General features: G+C 51.8%; 4 protein-coding genes and 1 non-coding gene across 5 annotated transcripts; 2 read left to right on the top strand and 3 right to left on the bottom strand.

The window, feature by feature from the left end:
- Positions 1 to 9: 9 nt before the first annotated feature.
- BCR38DRAFT_332607 (T-complex protein 1 subunit theta) lies at positions 10 to 1,766 on the top strand (the record flags this gene model as incomplete). Its single annotated transcript, XM_040855163.1, has 3 exons — positions 10 to 68; positions 123 to 1,515; positions 1,575 to 1,766. The coding sequence occupies 3 exons, from the start codon at positions 10 to 12 to the stop codon at positions 1,764 to 1,766; spliced, it is 1,644 nt and encodes a 547-aa protein (XP_040719538.1).
- Positions 1,767 to 2,672: 906 nt separating this feature from the next.
- Positions 2,673 to 4,343, bottom strand: BCR38DRAFT_419498 (uncharacterized protein). The gene has a single exon (XM_040859319.1). The coding sequence runs from the start codon at positions 3,943 to 3,945 to the stop codon at positions 2,869 to 2,871; it is 1,077 nt and encodes a 358-aa protein (XP_040719537.1). The 5' UTR covers positions 3,946 to 4,343; the 3' UTR covers positions 2,673 to 2,868.
- A 157-nt stretch (positions 4,344 to 4,500) lies between these two features.
- BCR38DRAFT_88495 (uncharacterized protein) lies at positions 4,501 to 6,379 on the top strand. The gene is made up of 2 exons (XM_040865724.1): positions 4,501 to 5,348; positions 5,407 to 6,379. The coding sequence occupies exons 1-2, from the start codon at positions 4,555 to 4,557 to the stop codon at positions 5,906 to 5,908; spliced, it is 1,296 nt and encodes a 431-aa protein (XP_040719536.1). The 5' UTR covers positions 4,501 to 4,554; the 3' UTR covers positions 5,909 to 6,379.
- Positions 6,380 to 7,403: 1,024 nt separating this feature from the next.
- Positions 7,404 to 11,131, bottom strand: BCR38DRAFT_480766 (uncharacterized protein; the record flags this gene model as incomplete). The annotated part of the gene is made up of 3 exons (XM_040863311.1): positions 7,404 to 9,594; positions 9,661 to 10,810; positions 10,924 to 11,131. 3 exons carry the CDS (start codon positions 11,129 to 11,131, stop codon positions 7,404 to 7,406), a joined length of 3,549 nt encoding a protein of 1,182 aa, XP_040719535.1.
- Positions 11,132 to 19,788: 8,657 nt separating this feature from the next.
- Positions 19,789 to 19,891, bottom strand: BCR38DRAFT_t45. The gene has a single exon. It is a non-coding gene; the product is annotated as a tRNA-Leu (tRNA).
- Between the last annotated feature and the right edge of the window lie 946 nt (positions 19,892 to 20,837).

The following is a 20,837-nucleotide window of genomic DNA, read 5'->3' as shown; positions in this document are numbered from 1 at the left end:
TCCTCCACTATGTCTCTCAACATCCCCAACGCGCCGAACGCCAACCTGTTCAAGGGCGGCTACAACAAGTATGTACAACCCCACCTAGCTCAAGATGCTCCCGGTCCCTAACAATGGTAAAGCTACGACTCCGAAGATGGAGCTGTCCTGCGTAACATCGATGCTTGCCGGGCCATCGCCTCGACCGTTCAGACATCGCTGGGTCCCTATGGCCGAAACAAAATCGTCATCAACCATCTGCAGAAGATGATCCTCACATCCGATGCCGCCACTATCCTGAAGGAGCTCGACGTGGTACACCCAGCAGCCAAACTCCTGGTTATGGCCAGTCAACAGCAGGAAGCCGAGATGGGCGATGCGACCAACTTGGTCATTGTTCTTGCCGGGGAGCTGCTGAAGAAGGCCGAGGATCTGCTGCGAATGGGTCTCAAGACTGCTGACATCGTCACAGGCTACGAGCGGGCACAGAACTTCGCCCTCGAGGCCCTTGAAGAGCTCGTGGTGGACAAGGTAGAGAACATTCGGGACCAAGACGAATTGAGCAAAGCCATTCGGACAGTGGTGGCCAGCAAGCAAAACGGCAACGAGGATTTCCTCGCTGACTTGGTTGCCGAGGCCGTCCTCGCAGTCCTCCCCAAGAACCCCGCCAACTTTAACGTCGACAACATTCGGGTAGTCAAGATCATGGGTGGCGCTTTGGAGCAGAGCAGAGTGGTCAAGGGTATGGTGTTCCCCAAGGCGCCTGATGGTTCCGTCAAGAAGGCCACCAAGGCAAAGGTCGGTGTCTTCTCGTGTCCAATCGACACCAGCCAGACCGAGACCAAGGGCACGGTGCTTCTACACAATGCCAAGGAGATGATGGATTTCACCACGGGAGAGGAGTCACAGCTAGAGGCCACCATCAAGGAGCTTCATGACGCCGGTCTGCGTGTCGTTATTGCGGGTTCGACGGTGGGTGAGCTGGCCATGCACTACCTCAACCGGTACGGCATCCTCGTCATTAAGATTCTCAGCAAGTTCGAGCTGCGGAGAATATGTCGAGTTGTTGGAGCTACCCCTCTGGCAAGATTGGGTGCCCCCATGCCCGACGAGATGGGATCGGTGGACGTGGTTGAGACACTCGAAATCGGTGGTGACCGCGTTACCGTCTTCAGACAAGAGAACGAGGTGACGCGCACCGCAACACTTGTGTTGAGAGGCGCAACGCAAAATCACCTGGACGATGTCGAGCGAGCAGTGGATGATGGGGTGAATGTGGTCAAGGCCATCACTCGTGACCCCCGGTTGATTCCTGGTGCCGGTGCAACAGAAACACAGCTAGTGGAGAGGATACAGGCTTTCGGCGACAAGACATCGGGATTGCCACAATACTCGATTCGCAAGTTCGGCGAGGCATTTGAGGTTATCCCGAGAACATTGGCCGAGAGCGCAGGTCTGGACGCAACCGAGGTTCTGAGCAGACTGTACACGGCACATCACAAAAAGGATGACTGGACGACCGGTGTTGATATTGAGGTGAGACCCTTCTACTCGGTTACGCTTGACTCTGATAGAAACTAACAACTTAATTTCAGAATGACGACGACACGGGCACGCTCGATGCCAAGGTGGAAGGTATTCTCGACTTATTGATCAGCAAGTCGTGGGCTATCAAGCTGGCCACGGAAGCCGCACGTACTGTCCTGTCCGTTGATCAGATTATCGTCGCAAGACAAGCTGGTGGGCCCAAGCCCCCGGGTCCCAACCCTAACTGGGACGAGGACTGAGCGAGTCGGAAGAAATAAGCATGATGTAGCTTGAGAATCGTTTTGATGTCCCTGTATGAGAAAGTGGTTGGCGTTGAGAGTTTATAGACGGCCCACCCAAATACCAAGAGGATCATTTCGAGATTACATTTTACCTCATTCAATGAAAATTGTCAGCCTGAAGCACACTAGAGACTATGAAGGGCCAGTGGTGGTCATTGGTCACTATCAACTGGGCGGGGTCGAATAATCCATGATTTTGCTTCAAGATTATGTTGTCGCACATCCTGGGTTCTTCGTGATGGCGCAGTCTCATATAAAAGTTTTGCGTCCAGATTATATCTTGCATCAAGAGTTATCTACCAAATACCTCTCTCGGGCCTATCCTTACTTTCATAAAGGTATCCCGGGCTGTACGGGGCTCTGTGAACAGGAACTAACTTTGGAGCTTTCAGTTGCGTTCCGGGATTGGTCCCAAACACATTTTCAGTCTCTACTTTTACTGAAACGTTGAACATCCGAGGGTTTAGATCTGCATGTTCACATCGCCAAACATAGCTGCTTCGGCGCTTAAGTCTCAAGGTTTCCCTATAATTCCAACCTAACCGCTGTCTGTAATATGTAATATGGGTGCTAAAACCGTATTATGCCAGCTAGTCTTCAAGGCCTCCGCAGATTTCCAAAGCAGAAAACCATTTTCTCTCTGATGACTACGGTGACAAACCCCCGGGCTGAGGGCGAAAGACTTTCAAATCACAGGAGCATTTCAGTCGACAGTAGTAGGCAGACGGATACCTTCATCGCCTAGAAATGTAGTTGTCCTAGCATGTTTGCATCGGAGGTATAATTTCCATTATTGCATAGAGTTCACTTCGTAGTACTGGGAAGGGGAACAGTGGGTTCTTGAGATTCATTGCAATTTGAGGCCATGCCAGAGAGATGATGTATTCAACAAAAATTCGATTTCCGTGGCCCTGAATATAGACTGAAATGAACATTGCAGCCAGAAGTCACATCCCAGTACGAAGTGAACTCTTTGACCAAGTTTTCCTCTGTATCGGGGCTCATCATCGAACCTCGGGTATCGTAGAAATCACCGCTCAAGATAATATACAATATATTTTCACATGGAGACCCCATCTTCATACATGGTGCGATCTCCAGCAATAGTCTCCCACTCCTTCTGCAGACACCCCTTCAAGTTGGCCTCCCAGCCCTTCAGCGTCCCCTCCTGCCGCGCCTTCTCCATCTCCAGGCCCTCCAACCGCGCAGCCTCCCTCGCCGCCTCCTGAATGCCGCTCACGGCCGCCTTCAACACCATCCCTTTCCTCTCCTCCCCGTGCTCCAACAGCGTGGCGTACAGCCAGCACCCCTCGGCAACATCCAGCTCCAGTGCCACATACCGAAAGATATCCCGCGCCTTGTCCTTTTCCTGCTGCCGCAGGTACACCTTGCCCATCTGGAGTGCGCAGCCTGCCTGCCAGTCCCAACTTCCCCTGACTTCGCCCCCCAGCCGCGCCGCTGTCCGGAACCAGTATAACGCTTGCATGTCCGTCGCCGGGGTGTCCTGCGCGGCGAGAATCAGGCCCTGTAGTGTGCAAGCATTGGGATCTGTCTCCTTGCGCGCGAGAGCGTCGAAGGCGCACCGCGCCGGGTAGAACTGCGGCTCGCCCAGCTTGTGGGTGCGGAAGCCGAGACGGGCCATGGTCAGGATGGACGGGGTGTAGCTCAGGGAGACTAGGGTATTAAGCATGTGTAGAGCGATGGGCCAGGCTGCGTTTGGCGGGCCGGTGATGATAAGGACGGCAATGGAGTGGAGCTTATCCTTAGCAAGAGTGGTAGGCAGAGGGCGTTGCTGCAAGGTGGGAGCGATGGATACGTATTGCTGCATTGTGGACAGGCAGGCTTCAGGGGTGAGGCCGAGAGCAGTGATGGGGTTGCCGGTTTGGGACGCGAGGGATTCCCAGTGCGAGAGTGGTGGGATGTCTGAGGCTGTGAAGCGGATGGTGGAGAAGGAGCCTGGTTTGCGCACTTTCATGAGATGGTTGGGGGATGAGTGGAAGGACCTAAGGAGAGTTGAGGTTGGACAAAATGGACGGTGGATGGCGAGCCCATGTTGTGATGGCGTAGAGCGGCGGAGAAGCTGGAGTTGCTGCCAAGGTATTGGACTTCTGAGGGCCATTTTTGGGTATAGTCTCATGAGGCAGTGAGATTTGGTGATATGAGGCGAGCTTGAGATGAGATTGGTTGCTTCAAATATGGAACGAATGCTGCCATTGGGTCATGAAAACGAAGGTAATAAAGCCGTTGCTCATAGCTGTCCGGAATACCAGCTGCGATTTTGATTCCGCATAGGGTCGCGTGATCGAATATCAAGGTCAAGTGAAATAGGAAGAGCTATACTGAGGTTGATCTGGAGATGAGGCCGGGATTAGTCCGATTATGCGATTAGACCAAATAAGCACCCGGTCATGTTCATCATGAGCTACAAGAAGAGTGAAACACATTGGGGCTGAGACTTCGGAGCATTTTCGCTTCTACACATCATCACTCCACAGAAAGTGCATTTCTAGTTGCGCCGATATCAGTAATTCTGCGTAGACAAAGGCGGTTGCTAAGACAGGATCGGATAATGCGCTACCTCTGATACAGTGTTGCAAGCTTGAAGGCCCCACTACGATATTATCTTATCTGCCCCATAATAAAAATTGAGCAGCCTTCAATGGAGTAGGGGAAGTCGCAGGTTCAATTCATGATCATTTCCTGCGCTGCAAAAGCTGTTTCTTGAAACGTCCACAAACGTCACAAAATGGCGCCCGTCACTAGAAGACATACCAGGGCGGCCCAGAAGACCTCTCAGGATCCTGCAGATGTCTCATCCGTCGCATCCCCTTCGATATCCGCGGAGGAAGCGCCGCCGTCCATAGCCACCAAACGCGGCAACCGAAAGTCGACAACACAAGTCGAGGAAATAGAGAGCCCACTAGGCACAACCCATGAGGAGAAACAGACACCCATAGGAACAGAGGCGACAGAGGTCCAGGAGGAAGTCGAGGACTCCACACCAACAAAGACAACCTCGAAGAACCAGAAACTCGCGGTGCGCACGAGGGACGACGATGGCCATAAAAGGTTGGAGATCGAGGTGCAATTGCCCAGCCGCAGGACCACAAGGAGCCGGTCTGAGTCCGTTGCGGACTCGCAGGATGGCGAAACTCTGGGCGCGGGCGAGGTTGCTGGGGCGCCCACGCCCGTGAGTGCCTCAAAGCAGCTGGAAGAGGAAGCTAGTCAGAGGCTGAGCCAGGATCTGGCGGCATCCCAATCTGAACCTGGGTCAGAGGTGGAGCCACAAAAGAAGCCTACGCCGTCTCCTGCGGCAGCACCGGCGCAGAAGAGCAAGCACGTCGTCTTCGGAGACGATGACGATGTGGACAATTTCGTGGCTGCCGCGGCAGAAGCGCCCAAGGCGCCCACAAAAGCAGAGAGCGAGGATGAGGGATCTGACTCCGACAACGACGACGAAGCTCCGGAAGCAGTTTCCACGCAAGCAGCAGCCAAGGAGACGTTAAAATCCGCCCAGGCGTTTGCGGAAGCTGCTGAGAAGTACGTTTTTCCATTCGCCGAACCGCCTTTCGGTCGCAACCAGCTAACAGTTAGACAGACAAGCTGCTACGTTGAAGAGGAAACGACAAGAGAGAGACGACTTGTTCAGGCAGCAAGCAGAAAAGCGAAAGCGAGCTCACAAGCCCGTGAAGTCCAGCAAGAGATCCAAGCATTCTGCGGCCGTAGAGGACGATTCCGATGGCGAAAAAACAGCGGCCACTGGCCGCCGCAGGGTGGACAAGGCCGACTTGCCCGACATGCTCCCAGCTCGATTCCTCACAGATTCGGAAAGCGACAGCGAGGACGCTGAGGCGTTGAGGGTTGTAAAGCCAACAAAGATCAAGTTTGACCAGGCACTGCAGACCGTTGGCATGGAGAACAGAGCACCCAAGGATCAGGTCGTTGGGTCGACGGTTTACAGAGTGCTGGCAAATGATGGTGATAAGACGCTAGCACCCAAGATGAAGAAGAATTCGCGGCATGTAAAAGAAGACCTGTTGAGGAGGAAGCGGGTTGGTGTGGTGCCTGCGCCGAACAGGGGATTCTTCAAGAAGCGATGAAATAGGCACTGAGATTGATTCAATATCAAGGGGAAAGACCTAACACCCGAGCACGTTTCCGAAACCTGATCTCGTCTTGTCTCTCCGACCTCGATACAGCGCATGGTTACGTCAAGTTTTGCCAACCTTTTTGTACGGTAAATCCGCCTGATCGAATGAAGGCCTCAGCGTACCATACCGAAGTACTTCGGGTGCTTAAGCCTTCAAGGACTGTTCCTCCCGGGTTCTTCGCATTGGCTTGCAACGCTGCTTAAGGCCTCCCCAACTTGGAATCTTACAATATCCAAGCCGTTCTACCAAGGTAAATAGCAAGGCTAACGAGTGCATCTTCAATCTTGGGACAGTCAAAGCTATCTGTACAACAAATTACACATGGCGTTAGCAAGCCGACAATCGACAGTCAAACTCCTGCAATTAGTCACTTGATTTGTTCGACATCGTTTTCTGTTGACCACTTTGTGAAGGCGGAGAAGATGGCTGTTAGTAGCCAGCGAGCATGACCGTCATCATGGTGGCCTGTTAGAGCATCGTTGTCGTCGCCTTCCCCTTGCGAAATGGATGTATTGGGTTTGGCTACGGAAGGGATGCATCAGCTATACGAGGGCCGATCTCGACATTCCGGATGATTGATTGTGAGAGCGAGACGAGATGATGAATAATCTATAATGGTGCAGGAATTATCACGAAGGGTATGCTATCCGCTGAACACGAGCTTGGCCTTCATAACAGGAAGTATTATCTGATCTTCAACATGTTTAACGACCTCAAAACAAGTCATGTAGTATATAGGTCGTAACCAATGAATCCCGACATTACCTGGTGTATAAACCAGGATTGGGGGAGGGGCGGGTGGAGCCAAACATACACATCATAGATATCCTTATACAAAGCTGACACCCCATCATAGATTCCCACGGGCTGCTCTTCTGGATTTTCCCTCCCTATATCCCATTCCACATCCTCCCACGATCCTCCATCCACGTAGGCACCCGTCCCGCCCCTTTTTCAGAAGAGTATATAGTAGCACCACCACTACCACCACACACACCTTCCCAAATATTGACCAATAACTTCCAAAAACACAATTCCAGTGCCACAAGGATTTTCTCTCTTGGTAACTTTAACACCCCCACTTCCATCAACATAACGTCGACATGTAGACATATAAATGACTTTCAACCGTAAAAAAAAAACAGATAAACGTGAAGTGGTATCTTGGGGAGCTTTCGAGACGAGAGTAAAAATGGCAAGGCCCCGTTGTGGTATCGTGATTAACAGACCCGGAGATAAACGACGCAGTCCCAGATAGTATACATAATCTGCCGCAGGGGTAGTAGTTGTGCCGAACAAAGTAAAAAGGGCCGCTGGTATCGTGTGCTGTTTGCTGTGTGTAGTGAAGACATGATCCCGTAACAGGTCGTTTGGTCTATATTGGCATCCAATACGCACCGATTAAGAAGAAGAAATAAAGTAGAATAGACGACGTAGATAAAGATCATGCCTCCTCGATGATCCCCTCACCACCAGCTTCTTCTCTCCACTCGCGGCTCTTATCTGTGAGCCGCTTGACGCCGCTCACGCGAGAAGCCCAGAGGCTCTCGATTGGGGTTCGGAATGTGTAGGCGCGCTGGCTGCTGATAACGCCGATGGCCTGCAAGACCGCCTTGCGGCTGTCGCGGCCAAAGACAGCTGGATGGCTTATCCATTCCAAACTTGCTTCAAGTTCGGCATCGAGAGCGGCTACAGTGTGTGCGTCTATGCCGACAGCGCTGCCCAAAGCCAAGCCATCATTTGACCGGCTCTGGGTTATTGCAGAGGGGAAGCCGTTGACGGCTGAGGAAGTAGCAGAAGCCGTAGGAGACGGTGTGTGTTTTCTGTCTGGGGTCGCGGATGTCGGCGACCCATCTAAGACCGTGTGTGGAGTGGAAGGATTTGACCTGCCACTCTGCATTGGTGGAGGGGGAATTGGTGGCAGGCCACCCTTCCCCAAGCCTTTCAGTATTGACCTTGTCTCGTTTAGCAGGGTGTGGGCACGGTCGTGTTGGCCCCGTGACACCAGCGTCAACGCCCTCGTGAGCATGTCGGACGTAAGTAGCTCCATGCGGCGCTGGACAATATGTGGATGAGGGGGGATCGGCGGGTTGTTTTGCCATGATGCCTTCTTATTGCTGGCCACAGGGGGGAGCATGGTGATGGCGAGGAGCGACGGTCGCGGTAGATGCATCATAGTGCCTTCTCGCAGAATGTCACCCCAAACCAGGTCGGCTTGAAGAAGTGGCAGTTCCTCCACCGACAGGGTCCTCTGATCCTCTGGGTCCATCGGCCCCCCCAGAGCCTCCAAGCCAGAAACGATGGTCTCCCAGGGATCCTGTTGCATTTGCTCCTGTGATGAGTTGTCGGGAACAATGACGAGTTGCACAAGAATGTCCCGTTTATCGCCAAATCTGAGGTCTCCAAGCGAGGCTTCCGCATCACGACCCGTGGCGCGCTTGGTGATCTGCAAGGCGCCGCTGATCTTGTAAAACTTGGCCGGAGAGCCCTCTGGGAGCTTAAGCTTGAGCTTGACGTTTTGGTGTGACAGTGACTGCATTGACCCCAAACAGCCGGCCAGGCATTCTCGCAACATCATCCAGTCCTTTACATAGGTGTAGGACGCCTTGGTCCTCGTGGATAGCTCGATCATGGTGTCGGGTTTGTGCGTCATACCCAGACCGAATGAATGGATTGCAATCTTGGCCGCTTCGGCCCGCGACACGACAAAGTCGACGCTATCCACATCTGACGTTGATGCGTCGCTGATGAGCATGATCGACGCGATGGGGTTGTTGTATTTGCGCTGCATCAAGAGGTCCATGGCCACGTTGGCCCCTTCCACCACATCGGCCCGGTGGCTCTTCTGTCCGACCGGCTTGACTGAAGCCAGCACGTTGTTCCACCCGTGCCATGCCTTTGTCGTCATACCAACGATGGGGACACCACCGCCTCCCGAGCCGAATGTCACCAAACCCATGCGATCCCGCTCACCAAGATTGCTGACCATGAACTTCAAGGCATCCCTGACGAGGTTGATCTTGACGCCCTGCATGGACGATGAAATGGGAACCACTACTACGACGTCAATGGGCACGTGGATTGAAGATGGCAATGCATTTTTGGCGAAGTTGGTGTAGTCGGTCGGCGCAGTCGTGGAAGATTTGGGTCCACCCCAGCCAGACGATGAGGCCAGAGAAGATCCTCGCTGCTGACGGCTTCCTCGGGCCCAATCATCCTCCTCAGTTTCCGACATGTCGCGATCGTACCCAGGACTCCTTACTGGGGATCGTTCAACCGCATTCAAGTCGAGGAGGGCCTGTTGCCACAGCTTGAGCTGATTGCGATTGTCAAACCGCAGGTGGAAAGACGGCAGCTCGGTAACGGACAAGCTGAGTGTGAGAACGTTTTCGTCGACAGAACCCGTCTCGGAAACCTCGTTGAGATGTTTTTTGATGAGAATCGAGCCTTTCAAGGTGCATCGCGTGGACTTTCTGGGCAGGGCGCCGTTGTCGTCCCATTGTTGCGCCGTTGAGAGTGTTTTCTTCTCCTTAACGCAAATGAGCATCTCGGCGAACAAGTAACACTCAAGTTCTTGCCAGGAAACCTTATCCTTGCCTACTCGAAGTGTGCCATACAAGCGCAGTTTGCCAAATCTAAGGAGATGTCAATATGTCAGCTTGTTCTATGTGGGCCATTTGCAACCGGGGAGAAAGTCTAACCTGTTAAAGTCCAACCCATGCCAATTGTCCACACGAGTCCTCAGGGTTTCGGTAATCTCCTCCAGAACCTCGGGTGGCTCATAGGGGTAAAAGCGCGGCCGACTACTCCGTGCTGGTGACGGGGGCGTCTGGGCGAAGGCTTCCTCGATTCTCGGCGGTGGCATGGGGGCCACGGTGCCTAGATCGTCAGGGTCGGGCCTCCACTTGCCGTCGGATACTTCCACTGTTACCAGGCAGGTCAGAGTCTGTTGTTGCCGTGACCTGTTGATCGTGGGAAACTCGGAGCGGACTGTCACGGTTGGTGCGGGAATAGGATTCCGGGTAATTGGCCGTGGGCTCGCGGGGGTGGTCTCCATGGCCTGCAAATCATAGTCGTGCCGGCGCTGGGGGCCGCTTTGCATGGTCTCGGGATAGCCGCCGGACGATGCGACTCCGGTTGCCTCGCTGTCACTCCGGACATGGCGTCCACCATGTCTCTCCCGTTCCGAGGGGGTGTCCCGACTGTCGCGCATGCTTCCCCTTGTTCCACTGTCACGTCCACTGTCACGTCCATTATTCGAATGTACGCTTCTGGGATTCGACGGCGGCGGCGGCTGCGGTGGGTCATCCCACTGCTGTTGTTGTGTTGTGGAGGTTGGTGTTTGCTGCGACCTGGTGTCACTGACGGATGCGGACCGGACCATGTTGGTGATCTTCTCTGCAGGTTCGGGAGTCTCATCAGCGCTGCGAAGAACAGGACGGTGGTCTCTGGTCTTACCAATATCCAACACATTGCCTCCCCGGCTCGTGTCAAGATGCAGCGGCGCATTGCAGGACGGACAATATTGCGACTCAAATTCGCGGATGAACTCGTAGAAACATGCCTCGTGAGAGACATGCGAGCAGGAAAACTGCAGGATCCTCTCACCACGCAGCGTGTGCTCCAACGGCTCCTCGCACACAGCGCACTCGCTTCCCACGAAGGTACGCTCCCTCCGCGTGCGACTCCTGTCCGAGTTCATCATGCCTGACATGGCCGACGCCGCACGGTAGCGCGAGTCGGATTGTCTCACGGTATCCCTGGATGCGCCCGAGCCGTAGGATGCGACCGACCTATGCGACGGGGTTCGATGGAGCGATGGGCCGAAAGAACCGGACGAAATGGAGTGGTCTAGCGCAAGTCAGTCAGCCAGTTGATCAGTCGAGGTCGAAGTCGAGACGGCGGCCTCGCCGGGGCGACAACAAAGAACCACAAGATCTCGTGGGAAGGAACGAAGGACTTACTCTTGTCAGGGAAGGAAGGAGAAGGGTAATCCACCCAATCGTTCTGTTGTTTGTTTTTCTTGCGGAAGTACTGAAAAGCCCGGAGCGAGCGGGATTCGGATGACGGAGGGCTTGACAGTCCAAGCTCAAGTAAGCTCGAGACTTGTGCGTCCCGACTACGATGCTCCTTCGCAAAACCGTGTTGTTTTGACGATGATCGACTGAACATCTAGATGTGGCGGGATGAGTGACGATAGGGATAAATCTAGAAGGAAGCGCGCGGGCGCAGTCGAGGGCAAATTGCCCGTTTTCTTCTATTTGTCTCGCCTTTCCCTCCTCTTCCAGGGACCTAGGATCTAAACTTGCACGCCGAAGGGCTGGTTCCAGGCGGTTGTGTCACAGGGAGGTGTTGCCGTTTCAAAAGGTTGTATTGCTCAATGCTGCGGCGAGACCGTTAGGAAGGTTGGCGCATTGCGTAAATCATAAACTTTGTAGGGCGTGTGATAAGTATTTGCGTGCCGTTCAATTGAGTCATCCGGAGTTTGTTTCCTGTAATTCTGTTTAGGTCGTTGGAGCTTTGCCGTGAGTCGACGTGAGGTCAAAGCCCCTTCCTTCGCTGTGACTGGGTATTTTCTTGGTTGTTCGGGTAAAAGTCGCAGCCAGCTCTCCAATTGGCGATGCTTTCAGAAGAAGACCAATCACCACCACACAGCCCCTATCAGTCGTGATTGCTGTGCAAACGGCAGCGACTTCAAGGCAATTGGCGAACGCAACTAGAGACAGAAGCAGAAGGAGGGTCAATCCCGTCGTCTACGCTCTTTTTGTCCGGCAAGACGGGCAGCCGGTCAGCAGCAGCAGGCGGTCCAGGCGTAGAAGGTATGACTGGGCAGGGCAGTTGGTGATGAAGATGAATGCAGTTGTCGTGAATGCTTGCGGTGCTCAAGCGGCGTAAGAACACGGCTATGGAGCCCAAAGTGCAATTGAAGCAGACAAAAGAAGACGATCGGAAGATTGGAACTGGAGGGAAAATCGGGACCATTGGGAAGCATAGGGATATTATTTCATTTACAACAGGTGTTCAAGGTGTTCCCAGACCAGGCAGACCCGCAAGGCCAGGCACGCAGCCACGGGGATTTGAATACAGGATACTACTCTAGTGCACCTGGACCCAAAGTCCTTTGCCTCTTTCACCCACGCTGCTCACTGGCCAGCGGGCCTGCCAATCGTCTCGTCGGTTTTTTCCCACGCGGTGGATGGACATGGGGAGACGGTGGAGTTGGGAAAGAATGCTGGTGGGGCAAGCAAATGCTTGCACCATGCTTGCTTAGTCTTAACCAGGGGTCCGTGGTCGAAAGTTGTGGATTACCCTTGCCGGAGTCCTCTGCGATTGTCACCTTTTTCTTCAAAGTACAGTTGCAGGTTCCAACGGCTTCAGGCCAGTCCCCTGTTGGCGTCGGGAATGCACGACTCGTTTGGGAGTGGCCTCGAAGGAGAAGTAGGATTAATCCCACGAGATGAGTTGCATTGCAGGGCAGCACTGGGGCCTAAAGTGAGAGAGAGAACCAAATTGGGATTGTACCAGGAAGTCAAGCTGCGGCCCCAAGTGAGTATCTCGATTTTGATTTTTTTTGCGCCCCTTACCATCGCGGGCAGTATGTGGGGTTTGTCTGTCAAGCGAGGCTGGAGGGTACCTGAGACTTCCTAGTTGGGGCATCAAAGCTCGGTACGAACTAGAGTACGAACTACTTTACCTCACAGAACTAATGGTATCGGAAGCTCTCAAATTTCAATAAAGCAGTTAGTTGATCGTGCAGTGGTATGCAGTACGCCGGGCCGCAATAATTTACTGCTTACTCCTATCGCTTGAAGTGTCCATCGGCTCGACAGTATAAGAGAAGCCCGCTCCCTGAGGATCTGTGATGACGAACTTGTGGCACGCCGGTATCATCGGCACTTTCAATGTAATGATGGACAAACCTCAGGGTGATGCAGTCCATGTGTTTGCGCACATCTCATGATCCCGCTTGGTCTCGTCGAGCAGCACACAAGTAAGCAAGGAGCAACCACGATTGCATCTAAGAAAACCAGCATGGACACACAATAGCTCGTCACACAGCCTCATCTGTGGAAGGAGAAGCTCGGGATGGCCGCAATCCAAAGTTTGTTGGGTTTATTTCCTAAAAGCTTGAGATGAACTCACTATGATTACTTCAGATGATACACACTTCAGTAACGAACAGCTATAGCTTGCTTGCCCCTGGTCTTGTTTTGTACGAAGTCGTACATGAATTTAGGCCAAGGCCCGATATTAAAGTTGCACTTGGCGACTAGTTGCCCGGTTGCCGAAGACAGGAAGTAGGAAGGAACAGCAGCGCGGCAGACTCGTGGGAATGTATCAGTCTATCAGAAACACCATAGGATCCGGTTCGTCTTATCTCTTGGATTGCAAAGTATAGTTCGGTTGCCATCTTGGAAGCCATTGGCCTTTTGCTTTTCCTAATCGACTTTTGAGTTCGTTCTTCAATACTAAGCCTCAACGGTTCAACGGGGACCCAGGTCTACCTTTTGTGGAGTTCTAGAGGCTCGATAAGCCAAATTATCCGCTAGTAAGCATCTGCCGACGACTCAGGGTGAAGGTGATATATCCAACGAAAGCATGAAATACTATCAACAATAAGTTGTATGTGGCGATGCCTCCACGCATGCTGTCTGTTACTACGGCTCCTACGCATCCCGGTCACTCAACCGTCATCGAGTTCCTGAAAAACCAGCTCGAAAGCTCAAGTTCTATCAACGTTTGGATACCCAAATTATCGAGAACTTACCAGACTTGTGAGCAATGACTCGATGGCCAAAAATAAGTAGCTTCACTAACGTCGACCGAAGTCTGCATGTAGCAGGTCGATTCCAGTGATATCCAGCCACACCAAATGACGCCATGGCGACAAGTTCCCGCAACGCTCAGACCCCCTAATGCATTTGACAGCCAACAAGTAACTTTGCAATCCCCATCTACAACCGCTTCGATCCGAAAATGACGACTTAATCCATGACCAGTTATCAATAGTGCTTCCTCTACTCCGTAGGCCTATACATCAAAGTCAATCAAGATCACCGGTTCAGGGATGCTGAGCCTCGCTCATGTCGGTGTCCAGTCAAATCAGGAATTTGACCAGTCGGAACCTCCTCGCGGCCGAACTTAGTCCCCGGCCCGCTGAGGACCTGAGCCTCCTGTGTCCTCAATTAATTGGGCAGACTGACAAATCGGATATCATTCCAGGACCCTAGGCGTCCTCTTCCCCATCAACTCCACGTACCAAAGAAATCGCGTTGCAGTATCTACTTGACTGCAATTGATTTCCACGCCGTACGGCATGTTTTGTTTAACTCTAGCACACTTCCGACAATGGGAAAACTAAATCTTAGGCAAAATGACAGATTTGGCACAATGACTCTTGTCATCTTGTAAAAGTTGGGACTGCCCAGTCTATGTTTGGTCGGTTTCAATCTGCGGGCAATGGCGATCAAGGTCAAAGCGATTGATACTATTCTAGTCGCGACCTATTCATTGGCCGAAGGAAATAAAGGCAAAATGATCTGGCGTAAGCTCGGCCATACTACATACGTCGTAAACTCGAGTTGACAAAAGCTTGCACAACCTGAGCAAGCCCGTGGTGCTCGTCAAAGCATGGGGGATGCTTCACGACCGCTGTGCCTATCCCATGACTGACATATTGTCAATTGGCTCGTCTGGGCAAAGTCCTACGACTGGATACCATGCATGGATACTATGCATCTTCCTTGCCGCCCTTGCGATTGGGCCGCTGCTGGAGATGTCGGCACTCAACCTTACCTCCTGCCGCGTCGAACCCGATTTCTTTAAAAGTTGAGTAACGGACAGTCAGATACCGGGTCATATTCTGACAACGACAGAATGCGAATGTGATCTGCAACCCTAGCGCCCAGAGGGAAATAGGATGCCCACCAACAGTCTGGCCCTCCATCGACTGCGGATTCTTTCCCCAGTTTTATCTCAAACGCCTTGACGCGGCAACATGGTCAAACTGCAGAGCCGTTCGACGTTACTTGGTTCGGATACGGACTGTCCCTGACCGGTTATGAACATTACCATCTTGAGGTCTGATATGGACTGATCAGCAGCCCTGGAATCTCATTTAAGCCATTATCAACGTATTCGTCATATATCATCAAGGATTCGGAACTGGCAACCAGGATTGGACATGATTTGGCGAGATCAACATGTTCTTGTCCTGGATCTTGATCACCCAGCAGCCGCAGACCCTACAAAGCATGTGACCTCATGCAGAGGTGGATTCAGTGGGCGAACTCGGGAGCGGCGGGCTTCTATCACCATGCGTCCATTCGTAAAATAAGAAAGAAAAAAAGGGATAGACGGATTCTAAGGAAGTAATAACGGCAACAACATTAATCTGTAGCTGTGCCGCCCGGGCACCAGGAGGCACATCCGGCATGGCCGAACCGGATCCCTCATGACCAATAAGACAGAAAAGTGTCAACTCGGCTGTTACGGTGGCCAACACATCGCTCAAATAGAACTTGTCTCCGCCAAGGTTTCGATAATCGCAATATAGTCGACGCGACAACTTGCAGGTGGACCTCGAACGATCTCATCCAGTCATTGGAGCCAAGATCTAATGGTTGTGCTCTGAGATATGACAGTTAGCTCCCTCACTGTTACTAACCGGAACTGATTAAGCAGTGCTCCGTTCCAAGGGGACCACTCGTGTTACCCTAAAGTCTGACCAGAGAAGCTCCGAGGTCCAAACTAGTTTATCATGCCATTCTTGGTATTGCCTGTTCAGCAAAACGCTGATGACTCTAGTTCGTTGCCTTTTCTTGTCTCATATTCGCTAGAGCTGACTCAGCAGTAGAAACCCCAGCAACTATGCAATCAGGCACCGTATCAAGGTTCATGCCATTCTGGAGGCCGTCTCTTATGCCCTTGCATCATTGGCGTTCTCGGGGGATTGTTAGACATCTGGTGTCTCCATGGCATTTCACTACCAATGCCACACCAGGCTGCTTCAGTTCCGGAATGGGTCCAACCCAGCAGTGGCAGCAGCCCTCGCAAACCTTTCCCTCATTGGTGTTTTTGAGATCAGACCTCAACCCCATATCAATGAATGGCTGCTCTATTGGTTCGATGCCAGCCTTCGCGTGATGGGATCTCACGTCGCCGTCCGATATGCGCCAATGAGTTCCGAAGCATTGCATGCGCGAAGCACCTCACGTTCTGGCACTGGTCATAACCGCTAAGGTCTGAATAGATTGTTCACCATCTGTCGACCATCGTTGCGCCGAGTTTGTGGTAGTTCAAACCTAAACCTAAAGACGGGACCATTGCTCTGACGAAGCTACCTCAGGTTTGGTATTGACATACCCTTGATTACCCAGACCTCCAATTATGCATGATATGTCAATCCTTGGTAATAATACCGGGACATTGTTTTCTTTGTTTCATCAAGGATTCTGGAAGCAAGACGGGCTCTTTAGGCTACCCTGACGCTAAACCGTCGTTCAAACAGCTCTTTACCAGGCCATTTTCGCCTAGAGTGAACTCTCTCTCTCTCTCTCTCTCTCTCATCAGATCAGGGATCAAGGCCGGACACATCACCACCCAATTTCGACGGCTTTACCCTGTACCATAGATGATGCCGATAACGTTCAGCGGCAAACCCGGCCGGCATCTGATTCACAGCTGTACCGTGCAGATTATACGGAGTGTATTTAATGGGGTTGCTCTTATCTGTCTCAAATCGCGCGCCTGACGGCCAACGGCGATGAGAAAAAACTACGAGTGGGTCTGGAGGCAAGATGCCGTTGCTGCGGCTATTGCCTTTGGTATCGATGGCTTTCACCATCTCGAGGGTTCATCGCTGTTGCGTTGCTGTGGAAGTCCCTTTTGAGGTTCTAGTGGCTGCGGCTATTGGCTCCGGTTTGCATATGAGGGTGCGGGACTATTACGATGCTATAGCACAATTGATTTTAAACCCCGATCCCAAACCCGCAGGACTGGTTGTCGTCTTCGTTCCGTCAGGAATGACCCGCCCTTAAGCGGCTGCTCCCAGGTCGAGACCTGGAAAGGCTGATGAATTTGGTTGTTGCCAGCCCGATTACCCCAGCCCTTCGACGCTATTCAATCTATCGACGACACGTCCCCCGCGACCACCCCAGCACAGGTTTCAACCGCTACTAGTCGAGTTGTACGTCATGCTACTATGTACGTCTGTGGTTATCAGACTTGGCTAAGCAACCCTTCCCATGCCTATCTCCAACATCACAATGCCAGCAGGCTTTGGTAGCGTCGCATACGTCGGACTCCGGAGGTAGTATACGGCCCCACCAAAGTGTTTCACCCCGTGCTTGCAGTGCAGAAGTGCCTGCATAGCATTAGTACGCAATAAATGCCCTGATTATTGGCGTACGAGAGACAAACTGCGTCGGCCTATCTGCCTGTGTCATGGTGCGAATGCAAACATGATTGCGGTATCGCAGCCAGCGTCCCTTTTCGGCAACTCTCCGTCACCGCCGCCGCCGCTCCTGACCAGCCGAGAGGTGAAGCTCTGCTAACCCCTGTCTCCCTTTCCCGGCCGGCATATCTACCCGAACCATCTGGTTTCAGAAATGTGCTGAGGGTGGCTTCTCTCGCCCGAAGAATATTCACGGAACATCCTGCGACGAAGTCTTACTACGAGGGGTCAACCCTCCATCTACCATCACCGAGACACACGTAATCTGGTCTCTTTGAGGTCCTGAGATTCTTTATCATCTCCCTGCCACCCCGCAACGATCTAGTGCCAGCATTGACCTGCCTAAATTGCAGAATCGCGACAGCCGAAGAATCGAGTTCGTATATACCTCTTTCAGCTAAGCCAAACCGTATCCATTTCTCTCCATATCCCATGCGACGGTCCATCTACTCGTGCTATTATCAGGCACTTATAATTGGACTCCTAGGCGGCTGCTATGTACGCCAGAACTCCCTTCGGTGAACCCACCCCAAGGTCAAAGCACAACTCGGTGCCACCCGATCCCGCTCAATGCATTGAGCATTGTTATACCATATCCGTGCCGTCTTGCCATGCTGGAACCCCCGGTATGTATCGGCCGATTTAAAATGCGTTGCCTCGGGCTTTGCTTTCATTCTGAGATGGCCTGTAAATCGCAAGACGAAACAGTCTGATCTGTAGGACTCTGTTCGTCTCCCCAGGACCATTTAACTCTCCAGGAAAAGACATCCATTCTTATCGTCACAGTAGATTGCCCGTCGCACTCTTGTGCTTGGCGATGCGGCATCAGCAATAGTATATTGGATTGCGCGTCTGTAACTTGTGATGGTCACATAGTGGATTTTTGCAAGCTGGACGAATTTACCAGCTCGTTGAGAATGCTGGGTAAGGCCTTGCAACGTTGCCCCACTAGATTCCATCTAAATATTTCCCCCACATGCGGCCATGGAAATACACGTTGGGAAAGATAATTTGACTGCGACAGGCATTCACGTAGTACTGCCCTTTCGTGGATGGGCCCCATTTCTTTGCACATCGCCCTGAGCAACTGAATCAACCCTTCGATGCAGACGCGGATACAGTCACAGCGGTAGCGACAGCGCAGTTCCAGAAAGTCACTTGCCGTCCCCTCCATCTGGCGGTGTCACCCCAGTATCAATCTATCGCTGCAGGCCCTGGCAGGCTATATTGTGTGACCCTGGTCAGCCGTACATTGAACCATCCTACGGGTAATAAGTTGCACGCAGGGCCTGTCATCGCATGCTCGTATGCATCTATGATTACAGTATGATAGCGGTGCTAGACTTGATAGCACCGCCTACCGAACTCAACCCGCGGTGATAGCTTCAGGTGAAAGGTGACATCGATGCTGGGGGTTCGTGGGCCCGACGAAAACTGCACACGCGTGCGCCGGGCGGACACGTCCGAACCATCAAGGTGACTCGAAATGCAGACTTCATGCCATCGGCATAGTGCTTCGTACAGATGAGATTTTGCTTTTTCCATCCTCCGTCTCCACCATCGCAACTTTTGCCTCGGAACGCGCGCTTACAGGTCACAGGGGAACCGAGCGCGGATGTTATCACGAGATAGGTAGGTATTCCAATGGACCCGGCGTTGAAGCTCAAAGGATCTTGGACATGCAACTGCATGCATGCACTGCAACGGGTACCGCGTACATATGCTAGTAGGTCGGGCTCCAGTCTCGGTGCTCCAGCAGACTGGGACTACCGATCGGAAAGTGCGCACCGAGAAAAGCACACTCCGGCATCACACAATCTGTGAAATCTGCATCTGGGGTTTTCCCATGTGCCTGATTGTGATAGACCGATAATCGCAGCAGTGGATCTTGTTTGCAAGTTGGGCTCGCAGAGATAGTTGACGTTGTGCGACCACCATGGCATCTCGTTCTGAATCGGCGGGAAATGCTCTACGAAAACACCAGGTTCGGTAAGAGCAATAATAATGACCTGCAGAGTATTTTTTTCCTGAGTTGCTGGACAAGGTCAGCATGCAAGTCTTACCCCGTCTCTGGATGAAACTCCGGGGTGCAACGTTAAGAAGTTCGCCATGATGCTTGGGGTCGTAATTGTTGTTCAAGCCATTGTTGTGTACTAGGTTAAATTCTCGAGTGGCATTTCAGACAGCCGACAAAATGTGTGGATAGACCATAGTACAATAACCCGTACTACGGTCAATTGCGTGCAGCAGAACTGATTCAGTTGAAGCCAGGTTACTTACCTCCTTGAACGAATGATGGATAATAGGGCAAAAGGAGAATACCGGGATAAAGTATGCGTAAAGGAAAAAAAGAATACTTCGTATGAAGGACTTATGATGAGAATGGGATTCGAACCCATGAGGATTGCTCCACCAGGAATATTGTAGTTAGGGTTGGGACCTTAACCTGGCGCCATAACCAACTCGGCCATCTCACCGGTTGATGTTACATAATAAATGTGGTAAAAAGGTCTATAAAGTTGATGCGGGAGCCAAGCGGAACGTTTCGAACGATAAGCACCGAGTTGTTGATAGACCAGAAAAGTGGAAAATCTCAGTCCAAAGCGACTTCATCCTCGGCTAAAAAAAGCAATGGCAATGTCGGACAAACAAAGGGGCTAGCTACAGGAAGGACGTATGTTGCCGTTTAATTCAGTCAATTCCTGGCAAGCCAAGTGGGTATAATCACGACCGATAATTCTACTGATGCGATTCAATCAGCAAGAATATTTAATGAATTGGCTGAACAAAGTTTAGAAGATTACGATGGTGCTCTCGTTGGAGTAAGAGACGCTATATTGCTTTGTAGCATTGTAGCATTAACACTGAAAACAGGTTCAATGACTCTAGAATCCATGTCCTGGTTTTACTCTCTCGTACCAAACATGTCAGAATCTGCGCAGGACCTTGTATCAGCTATTCGAGTTGCTCTAATTCACAACTGGGCTACAGTCTACCTAACTCATGTGACATTCTGAGCAATAACATGTGCCACCCCACCGGATATACTTAGTAGCACATTCTCAGGCCAACTCGATAGTTACACTTGTTAGTACAGCAATATTGTTGCTACCTGGATTTCAGAATCCCAACCATGTTAACTTTTGTTGTCGCCCTACTATATTGGCCTCAACCCGACAAACAAATCGAGAAACATGAGATATATTTCGAGGAAGCTTCTGACGACGGTGTACTTGGAGCTCCATCTAGTGACTCTAATACATCAGAAAGCTATTACGTCCACAAAATACAATGACAAGACAGTTATTCGTCCTTGTTATTTTCTAGTGTAGAAACAACTCAAAACTTAATTCCGTCTTAATAAAATTCATAACCCATCTCAAACATCCAAACTCCTAACTCCTCTATAAAACACCTCCTCAA

Source organism: Pseudomassariella vexata (genome assembly GCF_002105095.1).
Source record: "Pseudomassariella vexata strain CBS 129021 chromosome Unknown BCR38scaffold_2, whole genome shotgun sequence".
In the NCBI taxonomy this organism is placed as follows: Eukaryota; Fungi; Ascomycota; class Sordariomycetes; order Amphisphaeriales; family Pseudomassariaceae; genus Pseudomassariella; species Pseudomassariella vexata.
Note: the sequence above shows the minus strand (reverse complement) of the source record. Positions and strands in the feature narration are given on the sequence as shown.

Bases quoted from the DNA above. Each gene is read 5' to 3' on its own strand.
- BCR38DRAFT_419498 (XM_040859319.1), bottom strand. From the start codon at position 3,945: ATGAGACTATACCCAAAAATGGCCCTCAGAAGTCCAATACCTTGGCAG.
- BCR38DRAFT_88495 (XM_040865724.1), top strand. From the start codon at position 4,555: ATGGCGCCCGTCACTAGAAGACATACCAGGGCGGCCCAGAAGACCTCT. The intron at 5,349-5,406 runs GTACGTTTTTCC...ACAGTTAGACAG, and splicing joins TTTGCGGAAGCTGCTGAGAA to ACAAGCTGCTACGTTGAAGA.